The sequence below is a fragment of the Amphiura filiformis genome, chromosome 18 (assembly GCF_039555335.1).
Source record: "Amphiura filiformis chromosome 18, Afil_fr2py, whole genome shotgun sequence".
Classification (NCBI taxonomy): Eukaryota; Metazoa; Echinodermata; class Ophiuroidea; order Amphilepidida; family Amphiuridae; genus Amphiura; species Amphiura filiformis.
In genome coordinates this window covers 4,493,117-4,509,630 of record NC_092645.1, presented here as the reverse complement: position 1 = coordinate 4,509,630, position 16,514 = coordinate 4,493,117, and the positions used below count along the sequence as shown (strand labels likewise).

Here is a 16,514-nt window from a genome sequence, read left to right as displayed (position 1 = left end):
CATGAAATTAGATTTTTTGTCATTGCTATCAGCAGTAGATAGCAAAATGTTCTAAAAATAGTACCATGTCAATTAGCTGATTTGCATAGTAAAAACCCCTTCAAACTGAAAGAAACCAGTCTAATTAAGTTAACCAATGTCCAATTTATGATTTATTAAATAAACATAAAAACATAAAAAATCTTTAGAGTGCACACCAGTAAATAAAAGTCTCCTACACCCTGGGAGAAAAAAATCAGTGTTTCAAACGAGGAAACGTGCAATACGACTGAATTAAATCCATTAGAAAAGGCTTAAAACCCAACTATTAGGCCCTTATTCATATTTAATCCTCATTTAGGCCTGGGAAATAGATTGTCTGTGAAAAATGAGCAGGATCTGACTTTTTATTACAATTTGGCTAAACTTTCAAAATGTGTTACATTTCAGAAACACCAAGCTATTCGTAAGGTGGCGTACGCTGTATGGGCTATAGGGTGATATAGTCGGCATTTTTCTGGAAAAAAATGCTGGACTCCGTATATAATTTCTACAATAGATGACTTCATCTGACCTTCGACTTGCAGAAAGGGTAGGCCTAAGTTTTGAAGAACTGAGTCGCTCTGGAGTCAAGAAAATGATGTTTTCCTGGACCCTGTTTGTACAGAAAGTCAGTGGGAGCTATTTACTGGTGTGCACCCCTCATGAGTCACTGCGTTTAGTTATCTGTGATATAGCACGCGGGTTTTGTGTATACATCACGTTTTCCTTCTGAGCATACCCCCAATAATGTTTCCACAATAGTGTTAGCTAGAGCATTTCTTTATACTTCATTGACATGAAATGAAACCAATGTAAGTGATAGACACTTCCATGCATTGTATATGTATATCACATGAGTCAGGTGTGGTAACCTTTTTATAATTATTTGTAGACATCTATTGACATCACATTACTATTTATACACGTTACAAATTGTACACGCTCGGCATTTAAAATTTTACTCTAGCGGTTAATTTTTGTATCATTATATTTGTCATTGTAGCGGTTCATTTATTAGACATTGGCGTTAGAATGGTTATCGCTAGTATGCCATCATTGTGTTTGTGTTCAGTATATGTTCAACAATATTACGTTCAGATTGGAAATAGACAAGTTTACCACCTATTTCAAATGTCACACAACAAGAAAAAATGTGTCGTCTTTTCCTAAATCATGCCTATATACCTTCCACGACAGTTTTAGAGGAAAACTGTGGACACCACCCAGAACATCAAACAAACTATTTATGATTGGGTGTGAACTTAATTTGTATGCAGACACTTAAAGTAAATGAGTTATGCAACAATCAAACTTCTTCCACTGCCTCATTAAACAGCACACTGTGTTTGGCTGTTTGTTCCTTTGCTAACGACTTGTTTTGGTAGCATCTTCACATGCCACAAACAATTATGCCAGAACGAAACTTCACATTAAACAGCACACTGTGTTTATAGCTGTTTGTTCCCTTATACTCACCACTTGTTTTGGTAGCATTTTAAATTCTTCTGCCACAAACAATTATTGCCTCATATAAGGACAGAAATTGCCTTCATGATCAATTGTGATCAACGTTGCGACACAAACCCGGGGGGGGGGGGGTACTCAAGTTTGGTTTTGGTAGGGACGTGCCGCTGAGAATTTGAAAGTGGACCCATAAATATACCAATTTTTCAAGAAATTTGGACCCATTGATATACCAAAAGTCAAAATTTTCGGCCGAATTTACCCCAAATTGTCTTAGTTTTTACAAATTTTCCCAAAATTTTGGGAAAATTTTGAAAATTTTCACTAGATTAAGGAAAAATTGGGCTATTTTCCGAAAAAATTGAGAAAATTTTGAAAAAAGGACCCATTCATATACCAAAATATGCTTTGAAAAAGGGGTCATATACCAAGAGGCTGAAAATGCTACCCATATTTGCGGCACGTCCCCGTATGGTCATTTGTACTGAGTACCCCCCCCCCCCCCGGGGACACAAACTATACAATGTGAACACAAGCAAAGCTGTGTACGTAATAGGTTTCATCTTTTTGCGACTTATAAACATGTTGTCCTTGCGTATGACAAACGTATGACATTCCATTTCTTTTGATGTTTGACTGCCTTCAGTGACATCTTACATGAGTTTTGTACACACTATGGTAGGTCGCTGAACTTTTGCATCACTTTAAACATTAGTTGATAACATTCCTTCACATACTCTGCACTGGGATTGACCTTTACAGTCGCGTGTCTACCACATGTCAGGGATTCTTCAGTTAGCAGTCAACTACCATGCAGCAATTGAACTATATTTACTTTTCACATGGTTATATTGTGTTTTCTTTCAGGTGACACATTCAGTGATAATTCAAATACTGATTATGTAAAGAGAACTGTCAGGTACAACAAATTAATTATTTTCCCTCTTCTTTTACAATTGGGGACCATTTTTTTGACCCCCGGAAGTGATGTAATAATCCTCCATATAATAAGAAGTACCTGGATAGACAGTTCAGATACAGTTCAGATTCGAAGGAAAGTGATGTGTTGACAATTATTTAGACTAAATTGGATAATTCCAGTAGTCCATGTGTTCTTCGAGTATACTGCCCTCTCCTAAGAAGTATGCCATTTAAAAGTAGGATGCACAGACAACAAGAGTCTGTTGCTATTCAGTAGCGAGCCAGGAGTGAGCTAGCACTGTGACCAAAGAGTGAGTTGGTAGTCGGAGTTGACAGTTAACCATGTAGGTGTTAACAAGTCTTAAGAATGGCATGATTTCTATAGGCAGAAGAAGTAACACTAAGAACTCGTCTTATTAAACACTAAGGCTCGGGCCAAGATGATCTGCGCATTGTTCTTGAGCGCCCACAGAAATAAAGTAGTGGTACATCGACAGTCTTAATCAAAATACGTTGTCTCATCGCCTTTGATTATGTGTTTCTCTAGATCAAGAAGAACCCGGACCCAAAAGGATCGTAGGCCTCGTTCGCGTACGTCCCCACAAATAGCACATCCCTACACCAGGATTCACTCCCTATACAAAAAGGGAAATGACTTCGCTGGCAATGGAATTGACAACATCAGCAATAATTAACAATTACTATGGCAGCATTTGCTATATATGCATTTGAGCAGTTTTTAGCTTAAAATCCTGTGCGTACTGCTTCAATATTCGCCACTGATTGACTTCTGCTTATCCTGTATTAAAAAGTGATGATTGATAATGCTGGGGCATGGTACTTATTTGCAGATCTGTATACTATTGCTACTGCTAGTAGAGAGGCCAGCCCTATGAAATTTTTGCATCGTTGGACAGATGTCAGGGCCGTGACACTCGTGATTCAGTCCCTGTGTAAAAAGTGAAGTCACTTTGCTGGCAGTTAGATTGACAGTTGCTACATGTAGGTAGTTGAGTGCATTATAATTAGGCTAGAATTTACATACTTGAGCATGGATATGATGGGCATTCTGCTTCATAAACCGAAACAGACTTATCCCATATTTGATTGACAATACATATAGGTCACAGAAAAATGTTGACTTTTTTGACTTTCCATGAAACGTAAGTAATTTTAAAGAATTTTAAGAATTAAGAATTTGAAAGGGCAGCCAATCCAAGGTAAAAAAATAGGAAAAGGGCACCAAAGCAATTACCGTACATGCTTTTCAAAGGCTTGAAAACAGACAGAAATATAGGGCACTTAAGGCAACACATCAGGGCCATTGAAGGGATTTTGCCTTTGATGCCTTCGATTAATTTGAAGGCTGAGGGAATAATAGTAAATTGTATACATTTAAGGGGGTACTATACCCCTGTGGTAAATTTCTGACTATTTTTGGATTTTTCTTAAAAAATTATAACACACTGGTAACAAAAGTTATGTATATTATTGGGGCAAAATTAAGGAATCCAATTACTACACTGAAATTTCAGTGACTCAAGACAAGCGGTTCAGTATATATGTGACATGGGGTCCATGGGGGCCAAAGGCGGCAAATTTTAAACTGAGATAAAGGTAAAAATATGGAGTAAAAAACAATGAAATACATAAGAAAATAGACATCAAAAAACTCCATAACTTTAGAACTAAGTATGCTAGGCCTTTGGTGTTGTCAGTAAATGATAGCCTATTGCAAATGTAATAATTATAGTAACTCAATTTTCAAAAATGCCTCCTTTGGCCCCCATGGACCAGATCGTGTCACATATGTGGTACATCCTAGCGGTACCTTATTTCTTATCATAAATAACGAACCGCTTGTCTTGGGTCCTTGAAATTCCAGTGTAGTAATTGAATTCCTTGCCCCAATAAAATACCTAACTTTCGTTTACACGGTGTTATAATTAGTTTGTGAGAAAAATGTAAAAGTAGACACAAATTTTTCGAGGGGTGTAGTACCCCCTTTAAAAGATGAAAATGTGATGGATGGTATGTAAGTGCAAAGTGACTTTCCTACTGCGCATAAAAATCCAAGATGGTCTTCAAAATTAATTGATGCATTACCAGCTAGCATCTTGAAGAAGTACATGTATACAAAATACATAATGCAATGTAAAGTATATTTGTATTCCGTATAATTATGCATTTTTTGAAATATAATCTTTTCCAGAACCATTTTCTTCATCATGGCCGATGCAAAACCACTTCCTCTCCCGTCACTAACCAGACATGACTCTGATGGTGACAATATTCTCTATGCTTCTAAAGAAGACCTTCATCGAATGTCTGAACTACCATGGGACCTTCGTGGTGCATCAGGTGGCTACATGGATGCGTTGTCAAGTGGCGAGGAGCTGTTAGATTTCACTTCCAACCAGACCAGATTAGTGTAAGCGATGACGAAGTTATCAACATCGCACCGGATCCGGAAGCCGAACAGCAACAAAATAATGTAAACAATGAGAATACCGAGTTGACAAAATACCAGAAATGTTTTAGACGATTCACAAGCCATATTGGATTATATTACGCTTTAATCTCCTCCGTGTTTTTCGCTATCACAACGATATTTGTGAAAATGCTCACCGGGGAAATCAACAGCGCAGAAATTTTATTTTGGCGTTTTCTTTTTATGGTGATCCTAATCATACCACCATTGGTGTACACAAGACCAGTGATACTAGTGGCCAAGAAACAGCTATTTCTACTATTACTGAGGACTGGTGCAGGTGCCACATCTTTAGGGTTATTTTACTCTGCATGCCAGATGATGGCCGTGGGAGATGCCAGCGCCATTTTCTTCTGTAATCCAATCTTTACTGTCATCTTTGCTTGCATTCTGCTGAAAGAAGGTTGGTAATAATTATCTGCTCAATATAAAACACTGTAAAAGAAAGAACACACTCACTTTGTGTGGTCATAACATGATTGGGCATTTTATGATCCACAGCCTCATCCTCCAGTTGTCTCAAAAAATGTTTACATTTTTATACCACAGGAAACCTCTGGCTATGGCAAAATAATCTGTTTGTGAATATCTCTTGCTGAAATATGACATAAAAAGAGGATGCTATACATTGGTTTGGTTCAAGTTCAGTAGTAACGTCAATGCCTTTTTGTGGTTATGCATTTTACGCGCAAGCATGCTGACAAGCCACCCTTGTACGAAGGCGTGTACACTTACGCCACAGTTCATATTGCGACCAGCGAAATACGCATATATGTTATTATATACCTCATATATAGATTCCTCTCATCTGATTGGTTAAAAGTGGAGTCATTAAAATAACTGAACTTGAGGTGAACCAAAGAATAGCATCACAAAACACTCCTTTGATGATTGATTGATTGAAACATGAAAATAAAAGATAAATATAAATAATAGAATTCTTTATGTTTCTTCACCTTTGCCAACAGGTTGCAGTATATGGGATGTCCTATTATGCATACTCTCAATATGTGGAGTGTTTCTAGTCACTCGACCACCTTTCATATTCCACAATAAGAACAAGGAAGAAGACTCCAACAAGGGCCAGTTACTTGGGTCTTTGCTGGCTCTATCCGCCGCATTATTTGCGGCCATCGCTTTCATCACCTTACGCAAAATCGGTAAAAGCGTTCACTATCTCACAACCATATTTTATTATGCACTCTTCACAACAATCCTCACTGCCATCTTAATCTCATCACTCCAGTGGTGGACTCTTCCCAATTGCGGACGAGACAGGCTGTTACTTTTTGGAATAGGAGCGTTCAGTTTTCTTGGACAGATATTCCTCACAAGGGCATTCCAGACCGAAAAAGCCGGGTATGTGTCGGTGATGAGGACAAATGATGTCACTGTAGCATTCATCATGCAGTTTATAGTGTTCGGAACAAAGCCATTTTGGACGTCGATTGTTGGTGCTGTTCTGATTGTGTTGTCATCTATGGGGATTAATGTACGGAAGTGGTTGGCCAGGAAGGATGAGAGCAGTAACCAAGGTGATGATGACCATGGTAACAGTAACCATGATAATAAATATGAGGAGGAGATGTTGGATGATGATCATAATAATGATGATAGCCAAGAGACACAAGGTGAAGAATAATGGTTGTATAGGGTGTGTGCATATGACTGCTATAATGTCTACCTTGAGGTGAATTTATCTACCCTTTTCAATGACGTGATACACCCACCAAAAATCAATGTTTGTTTGCATGTTAAGGGTGTCTTGTGCTGGCATCAAAGATGTCTATCAATTTTGTTCAATTTGTGGATTTTGGCCAAAAATGTATTACACAGAAGTGTGATGTGATCAACATTGATATATAGATTCAGCCCATATTTATTAGTCGAGCTGTGAGTTTTAAAATATTGGACGAGACAAAGTCAAGTCCAAATACTGTGGGCTCATCTTTTGTTTCTTTCCAAGCAAAAATAATGTGTGTGTTGACAGTGCAAAATTATTATTTTGACAATGCAAAATGTAGGTTCTATACCTTTACAACTCAACTGCCTCCAAAAATCTTGCATACATGGTTCCAACTTTCCAAGAAAAAATAGTTGAGGATGTGTGAATGTAATTCAAACTTCATGTGAGTAAAAAATAAAAGGGATGTACCTATTCCTACTGGCAAGGCCTCTGTTGGCACAGTTGAGCCTAGGCCTAAAAAAAAAGAATTGTTTGATTGGCGTAACCTGACCAACACTAAAAGTAGGCCCAACCCTGACTTTTAAAAAATTAAATTAAATTTAGAAAAAAAATTGTTCCAAGGCCTTTTTCAAGAAAATATACTTGTTTGCATCTGGCGCCACCTGTCAATCAAACTCACAAACAATTTGCTTACTTAGTTGTTTTGATGATTGAAATAACGGAACGCTGCGATAAAACAGCGTGCCTTACAGTTAATTTTGCACCTACAAATATACAAACCGTCTTTAGATTTTAGTAATTAGATTTTAGTAAGTTAGATCTTAGTAGATCTGAGGAAACTGTTTGCTTTTTGCCTTATAAAAGTACTGACCCATTCCATATCAACTCCAGGGATGTGCACCGCAGCACCTCTTCAATTTTTCTTTTTCTGTGTGGTGGTAGATATTGATGAGAAAGTAAAATTCGAAAATTTGAGCTTCATACTCCATTTGTTTTCCCGTGGCATCAATTTGAAATTTAGGGGTATAAGCGTAAAACTCTCTATGGAGAATGCAAACCTTACTGATGACAACGTTGGAGGGCCATAAATGTAGAAATGGGAACCATTTACAACTTTCAAAATATGTATTCTGGGGGTACTTATTTTGTAGAATTCAAATCTGGCATCAGAAAACTTGTAACTCCTATTACTTTCAGCTAAAGATATAATAGGCCCTCAAAATGCAATGTCCATCCAGGACCAACTTTGATTAGTCAAAACTCCAAAAGTAAAAATAATTTTACTTTTCCATTTTTTTGCCAGTCAGAGCCCTTTGGGATGGACATTACTCTTATTTGAGCCTATTAGAAACTTTTAGCAAGATATTTCTGATGCCAGATTTGAATTTTTTTCTACACCCCCTGAAAATAAGTCAGACACCCCAGGATACAACTTTTCAAAGGTATGTTGAAGATATGTCATGGACCTCCAACATTTCTGAGAGATATTGGCTTTGGGACTCGATGGCTAAATTTCAAATTTGCATTCTAAATGGAGTTGACAAATTTTCGGGATTTTACTTTTCATCAATATCTACCACCACACAGAAAAAGAAAAAATTGAAGAGGTGCTGCGTGCACATCCCTGAGTTGATAATGGAATGGGCCTACTGTAATTTTTCACCATTTTTTCTGTGATTCCTTTTTCTGATGAAGGCACCAGATGAATAAATCTTCCTTTTACGCACTTTTAACCAATCAAGGGTCATAGGGAGTTTGATTGGCAATGATGTCAGATGCAAACTAGTCTTTTTAATTCAGTCCTAGATTATATATTACTGAAGTTCTTACGTCCTCTACTTAGCTACAAAGTTATGAGAACTATATTCTACTGTTTCTTGCTTCTGTTGGGTTAGGTTGTGTTAAATAAGATGCTATTGCTGCCAGGTACTGGTACCTTTAAAAGTGTCTTAAATGATATAAAACAAGGGGCACAAATGATTCTCCCAATTTTTATGTGTGAAAATTGACCGGCAAAAACTTGCTAAACATTGTGTCATATAGTAGCTTTATATACAGATCTATGATGGCTTTTGGTTGAGGCTGAAATAATTTGTGATTATGCCTTGCATGCAGTTTTTTCTTTTGTTTTATTTTTTTTTTTTTGTGGGTTTGTTTTTAATATAAATTAATTAGCCCCTTAAAGCAAATTATTTTAAGGCTTGTGGCCCAAAGTAAATGGGAATTTGGGGTATTTGGCCCCAGAAATCCTGAAAGTAGCCTCCGAAAGTTAAATTATTGGGGTGATTTTTTCTTCAAAAGTAGCCCCCGAAATAAAAAAAGGGATTTTGAGGCCTGGTCTCCCCACTTATATATACATGTAGGTTTTAAGATAGATGTTTTAGACTTACATGTATATGTTGGTTGGTTACAAGAAGACTATTATGAACTTTTACCGCCAGATGATCAGTAGGGCTGATGATGCGTTCAGGATTGGACATGAAAATTTCCCACTCAAAAATAGTTAAGTCCAGTTGACTAGATTATAGTTCAATATTAATGATGAATGATTATCTTATTATGATATATTAAGCCAATCAGCAGCGTGATAGGACTGAAGAGCCTTAACCTCATGAGTACTACCTGCTGATTGGTTTACAGAATACTATTATGATTTATTCAGCCAATCAACAACATGGAAGGGTTGGAAAGGATTGAAAAGTTGTATTTTAAGTTTATTTGAAGTTACTGCAATGAATATATCACATAATTAACCAATCAGAATTTGGGCTATTCCCCCGGGGCTATTCCAGATGAAATTTATACACCCCCTATGGAAGAAATGACCTTTTAAGGTCATGGGTGTTTAAAATCACCCATACAGGGGGTGTAGATTTCAAACCGGGATTTCAAATAGAGTCACCCATTCTGGTAACCAATTTTGAAATTCACATTTCCTGTGTGAGAGATTAAGGTCATGTCTTCCATAAAGGGTAGGGGGGGTGTATGGATTTCAACTGGAATAGCCCAATGCTGTACCAAAGGCAGTAGTCCTCAGGAGTTAAATAATGAAAGAAAAAATGCATGCAAAGTATCACTTTTAAATAATTTGAGCATTGTGCTTGGCTACAAAACTACCTAAAATCAATTGAAGCAATGGCTCATTTTGATTAATCACATGTTTTGATTTTTTTGTATGTATAGGTAAATAAGAGGGATATATGTGACACGATCTGGTCCATGGGGGCCAAAGGAGGCATTTTTGAAGCTTGAGTTACTGTAATTATTACATTGTACATACAATAGGCTATCATTTACTGAAAACATCAAAGGTCTAGCATACTTGGTTCTAAAGTTCTAAAGTTTTTGATGTCTATTTTCTTATGTATTTTATTGTTTTTTACTCAATATTTTTACCTTTATCTCAGTTTCAATTTTGTCGCCTTTGGTCCCCATGGACCAGATCGTGTCACATATTAACAACTTTAAATTATAATATAATATGTTCAATTAATTGAGTAATAATAATAATTGAATATTGTAGTACCGGTATGTAGTGCTATATACAGTATTTTCCTCATGCAATTTGCATGTTATAAGGGTGCTAAAAGTTAGGATTTCACAATATGGATATACATGTAGTGTAGTATGTATCACTTCAGAGGATGTATAAAGACATTCCCATAACCCAATGGGGTTTCTGACCTTGGTATGTCTGGCTTTTGTACACATGTGGACAGTTGACCATACATTTGTACCTTGCATTGGGATTGTGTGCAAATATCTGGTGTTTTCATCCTTTTATTTAACATTCAAAACATTGAGACTAATGAATAAAATTAATGCAGTGGGACATTAAGAATGTTTTCCACAAGAAAATCCAATTTAATTTGATAAGTCTCAACTATTTAAAGTTACCATTTTGTGTGTGTGGCAATGGGGACTTAGCCTTTAAGATTAGGTTATATTGATCAAATTTCCCAATCATAGTGCATTGTAGGAATGCCTTTAAGCCTCCTCTGGTATCACTTCTTCATGTATAAATGTTTACCGTATTTAACATAATTAGTGACCGGGTGTACAGGAAGGGCATATGGCTAATTGCCTATTGGGTGCAGCTTTTCCTAGCCAGACTGAATATCCATACTACATCTCGGTATCGCTATATCGTTTGCAGGCTTGACAGGTTTTCTAGTAAAGAAGTTTTACATTAAGCTCCATTGAAACTTTAAGTGTAAATGCCAGATGCAATGGTTTTTTAAAACCATAATATATTTTAAAATAGGTTTGCTGTTGTGGGTGTTTTTTCTGTTGTAAATTAAGGTCACGGTAACCAGGTTCAATTTTTGAACAGAAACTTTGTTTATTGTCAACCAATTAAACCTACATCTATAAGGTCAGGGTTACTAGAAATCCTGTCAAGCAAATTACGGATTCGGAGCAAATTCTCATTCTGTCAGATATTTATTTTTTCCATTTATGAATTTACATGTAATTCTGTAAAATATGTGTTCTTAAAAATAGATTAGACCCAAGGAGCACCAACTCAGGATTACTCTGTACATAATGGAACACTCACTCCATCTGTCATCTACACAGCGCATGTACTATGTTATGCTCGATTGCTCGGTAGTGACAACTGAATAACTTACAGCTCATATCGTGTTGGACTTCTGAAAATATTTGCTGCAACTTCGGTTGTGCGCCATAGCGCGCCTGACTAGGGGCGCCCGTGTACCGCGTCGCTGCATCACGCCATTATGACAAGATTGTGCTCTGAAGCTCTAAAAACTACAAACTGGGCAGTCTCGGCGCATAAACTGCTTTCTGCACAGTCTCAATGCAATCAGAAAGTGGTTGCAAAAGTCTGTCACAGAGGAGAGAAAACAGAGAAAGTACCACCAGTCAAAATCCCTGTGTATTGTATACGGTGAGTTCTCGCATATTCATAAGGGCCAATTGTTCGATCGTGCCGTGTCAAACAATCACGCCAGTGCCTACGCGATAGAGCGTTGCGTGCTTTCGCGATTACGCGATAGACCATGAAAATACGCGGTAATTGCGTAGCAGTCTCGCCTGTCGCATTTCATGGAACAATCTAGCCTTTCTGAAAGGCCCGTTGGTTATTTTCCCACATAAATATTGTATCAGTAAAAATACCCAGTAGTAAAATAGCGCCGCCGCGACAACGCCGGCTCGTTTCTCGACGCTTCGCGACTCGCTGTCGTGGCTTCGCCGCTCCCTTCCCACTTGACAAGGATCATCGGGATGGATAGCGAGTCGTCTTTGACAAAGACTAGGAACAATCGGCCCTCATTATCGGATGATGCAGAGACTTTGACTGGTGGTACACGCTCTGTAGTACTCTGTGGGTGCAACTTGCTAGACTTGAGTCCAGTTTTTCACAGAGTTTAGGGTTAGGGTTGGGGTAGAGCAGTCTTGTAATAAGACTATTAGAGTTGCACCGTATTCGGTAATTGTTCCTAGTTTTTTCTAGTTTTTTCAGTCGTCAATCCAGAGGATCTCTGCATCCATAGGATTGACACAAATGAGGGCAGCAGTCTAATGGTAGGGTAAATCCACCACCAAAATCAATCATAGCTGATGTTGATGCGTCTAATGCACTCCCCCCTTTGGGGCTCGTGCATTAGACACATCAACATCAGCGTGTGCATTATTTGGTCTAATTTCTAGAGCAACAAGTAATACATGTTCATTAACCTATAACACAGACATGGTTGAGTTGGTACTTTTTGGGTCCAATCTATTTGGTGTTCTTTAAAAATTGTGAGGATTTTGTTGTACAAATATGTATTTGAATTTACAGTTAGTTAATTACTTGGTGAGTATAATGTTAACCCATGGACACTACTGCACGCCTCTAACCTATTTTAATTGATTACAAAAAGGGCTACAATTTAGAGTTAGATCAGAGATATGGTAAGAATAGTCAATAGGGCTGAAGGAAAGTACGCTTGAAATTACCGACATATCTAAAAGCTCTAATTTGAATGGTTACTCAGATGACCAATCAGAGGAAGTGTAAGAAAATTTTTTTACTGTTTTTTACTGTTTCTCTTTAAATAGAGATGAATGAAAAAGGAGATGATTTATTTATACAACCTGTGTAAATTTTTGGGGACTATATACATGTATATTATTGTATAAAAAACACAAATTTAATTTAAATGTGGGAAGTGCAATAGTGTATTCCGAATAACCCTTCGCTTCTGAAAGGGTATATATATTACAATATTGAAAGTGATTGAGTTTTTTCCCTTATCATGCTTACTAAGGGAGGACAGTTTTTATGGTCTACTTAGCTCAGCAATGCTCTGCTGTCTTCGATAGCGCATTGTATCGGAGAGGTACCTGGCTTTTATCGAAGCCCAAACCCATTAAAGCCTGTAACAAACTCTGTCAGACTCCGCTCAATTGTACACTATGCTCCGATACTACGCGTTGACCAAAAAAATCGATTGAATCAATTTTACGACCATGCTTGAATTAACAACCACTTGAAACCCAATTACATCACTTTGTGTAAACATAAACTTACACACATTATTGACTTTCTATTGACCGGAGACACGACCCCAGACATGCTTATTTAATGACCACTTGAGAAGGTGATGAGTGGGTCGTTATGCACTTACTGAACACAAAGGAAATTGATTATGGTTTTACCATCGACCGTGTTTATAATCCTGCTGCTCTGCTGAGCGCTCCGATAGATATCAGCAAACTCGTATACTGTTCGCTTGTTCCTATCGAGCGCTCTAGCGTACATGAATCATTATCGAAGACAGCAAAGCATTGCTGAGCTAAGTAGACCATAAAAACTGTGCTCCCTAAGCATACAAGTTGTATTCTTTTGTGCATATTTCAGGGCTGTCTAACCCTGCCTCATGTTAACGCTCCCTTAGGGCTGTGCAATAATTACGAGTTCTCACAATTGTCTGCCAAAAATTGTTTGACTCGCCCTTTAGCCATGCCAAAATATACTGTGCAGGACAGTGTGCACATTATTTTAATGTTTTCCTACTGGGTTTCTATGCCATTTTAGGGCGTAATATCAAAAAGACACCCCAAAATCTGTGCCAAATATTGATTGCCTCCTGCTTTGACCCACTATAATAATGAGGGTTTTGGTGCAAGAAAACCCCATCTGTAATAGCTGCCATGTATCATATTTTTAGATGATGTACAATATTGAATGCAGAAATTGTTAAATATTTATAGGGCAGCTATTGCAGATTGGACAGTCTTGATAAATAGAAAATGAATTTCTTCCTTTGGTTTTTGAGCTGTTCCATTTGAAACCTGCCACACTCGGTGGAAGATATGAAAAGTCTTCCACAGAGGGAGTATGATTTTCAAATGGAATTGGCTATAGTTAATTATTTTGAAACTCTGTATGGTTTATTTTTATCTTCTGCAACTGGAGTATTTCAAATGGGTGTTACCCAAGTGTCTATTCTCTTTGAAACCCATACCCTCTGTGGATGACTTATATCCCATTTCATCAATATATTTCCCATTGAATCTTGGATTGTTTTGTCAGTCTTCACATTTTACATTAATATTCTTCTTTCAATTTTCAAAATGGGGATATTTTTTGATACTGTACGCATAATGCGCAAAATTGCAGCAAATAGTGCAATTTTTTAGTTTTTTACGGGGGGAACAAGAGCTCTGACTGGGAGATTCCCACCCAACCACATGGCACTGCCTCCAAATAACACTTAAGGCAAACACTAATCCTATAAAACCCTGAACTTTTTGACCTAAAGGCATCAAAAACTTTCCAGTGAGAGATCTATATCAAATCTCATTATTTTTGTGGTAATAGAATAGACATAAAGGGTACCAGTAGTATCCATAACACCCAAATAATGTGTCCCCAGCAGTAAAAATGTTAATGGTTTTGACTATGCCTCATCCATTACATGCATTTTTACTGCCTCAATCAGACACATTATTTGGGTGTAAATGATTCCGCATTGAATGAACTCCTCAAATCTTAAGACATTTATTACATGTATAGGGAGCACGGTGGCCTAGCGGAACGGGCACTGACTCATAATCGAAAGGTTGCGGGTTCGAGCCCCGGTGACGCCATCGTGTTGTGCCCTTGAATAAGGCACTTTATCTCGATTACTCCTCTCCACCCAGGTGTTTAAATGAGTACCGGCATTCTTAAATGCTGGGAAGGTAACAGACTTGCTGTAGAGGAGGTGTAGCGATCCCCTATAGCAACATTACATGGAGGAGTCTGGCCCAATCGCCAATGAAAGAGAGATGGGCACTTGAGCACTGTTTATACAGGATCGACTCCTTTACCTTTTTTTTACATGTAAAATATGGAATACCTTCTTTGTTGAATACTTAGCTTTCATTATAATATCAGAAAAATAATTCAAGTTATATTTAGAGTTTAATAAAAGAACAAAGAAAGATTATCTTGTTGCAGACTAGCTTTTTGCGGGTGTGAACATTTGAGAATGTTGGTTTGGGTAATCTTGGTCATCTGAGGATGCAGCTCGCACATTAAAAAGAAATGCAGATTTTGCAAAAAAATGCAAGTTTTTTCCAGCATCTATATCTCAGATTATTTGTGGTATGTTCATATTGTGTTGCATATCAATGGACAGCGAATTAATAACCTTTTACAATGACACCGCATTTGAAACAATCACCTTTTTCACAACCGAGTACTTGGCTTGTGAATGTAATGGGGTCTCAAACAGAATGTACAAAATTGACCATTATTTTGTGCAGCAAGCTATAATCCCATATCTTCATATAAATCTGGAACCAAATGAAATCCTCGAAGATGATAACGCTCGCCTCCATAGAGCCAGGGTAATCAACTACTACCTTCAGAATATGGGAGTAGAAAGAATGGAATGGCTTGCCACCAGTCCAGACCTCAACCCGATTGAACACTTGTGGGACCAGCATGGTTGTACATTGTACAGGAGTGCCCGAGTAGCAAATGCAATCACATTGAACGACCTGCGATGAATTCTGGTTGAAGAATGGAATGCCATCCCATAGCAACGTATCACCAGGCTGATGAGCTGCACAAGGAGGTGCTGGGTTGTTGTGACTGCATATTTTTCACCCGCTATTGAGATTAGTGACTTGTGTTGTTTGAGCACAGAATAATGGTCAATTTGGCACATTCTGTTTGAGACCCTGCTACATTCACAAGACGTGTACTCAGCCACTAAATCTTTCTGAATTTAAATCGCCCCATGGTGGAGGCATACCAATTAACGCCTTGTGTCAAAAAAAACGCAACATTTCTAATTTCATTTGATATTGTTCACATTTATTTTTGTGAAACTTTTGGTTTGAAAGGGTTTGGTTTGAAGGGAGGGGGGCAAAAATCAGAATTTTTTTAAATTTGAGTAAGTTTCCTAAAATATGGCATTTTTGCCCTAAATAGTGGGGGTTTTAGTGTTTTTTGTTGTTCTGACTGGGGGGGGGAGCAAAGTTTTTTGGGAAAATGCCCCCATGTTCCCACCACTGACACTGAGGGATATTTTAACCATCATACTCATGAATAGTTAATATACAATATAGGGTCCACAACTTACAGGTTTCCCCCTATGTACTTTTTAAAATAAATTGAAAAATATTTGACAAAATGCAAATGTGTTAAAAGGTATGATAGCCGTATTTGTTTTACACATATGGACCAAATTATAGCGTCACACATCATTGCATTCAGTCACAATGGCTCATGTAAAAAAGAGACCGTTTTAAACAGTGTTAAAAGTTGCATCTGAGTCCATAGGAGTCAGCTCTTAAACAATATGGCCAGGTCTATTCATGTGCTTGTTAAAGAAAACCCGACTGCTATGGACTCAGGTGCAACTTTTAAAACAGCCTCTTTTTGTGACTAAACGCAATGACGTGTGATGCTATAAATTGGTCCACATG

The 16,514-nt window shown here is 37.6% G+C and overlaps 1 protein-coding gene across 2 annotated transcripts in view; it reads left to right on the top strand.

Annotated features, from left to right (window-relative positions):
- LOC140139766 (solute carrier family 35 member G1-like) overlaps positions 1–7,447 on the top strand; it is a 61,735-nt gene extending 54,288 nt beyond the window's left edge. The window contains exons 1-3 of one of the 2 annotated variants that reach the window (XM_072161474.1): positions 1,901–3,408; positions 4,619–5,300; positions 5,866–7,447. In XM_072161474.1, coding sequence (XP_072017575.1) covers positions 4,745–5,300; positions 5,866–6,539 — 1,230 coding nt within the window. In that variant the 5' untranslated portion in view covers positions 1,901–3,408; positions 4,619–4,744 and the 3' untranslated portion in view covers positions 6,540–7,447. Of the gene's footprint in view, positions 1–1,900; positions 3,409–4,618; positions 5,301–5,865 lie in introns of those variants that run through there. The other variant, XM_072161473.1, reaches the window with a different exon arrangement.
- Positions 7,448–16,514: the final 9,067 nt, after the last annotated feature.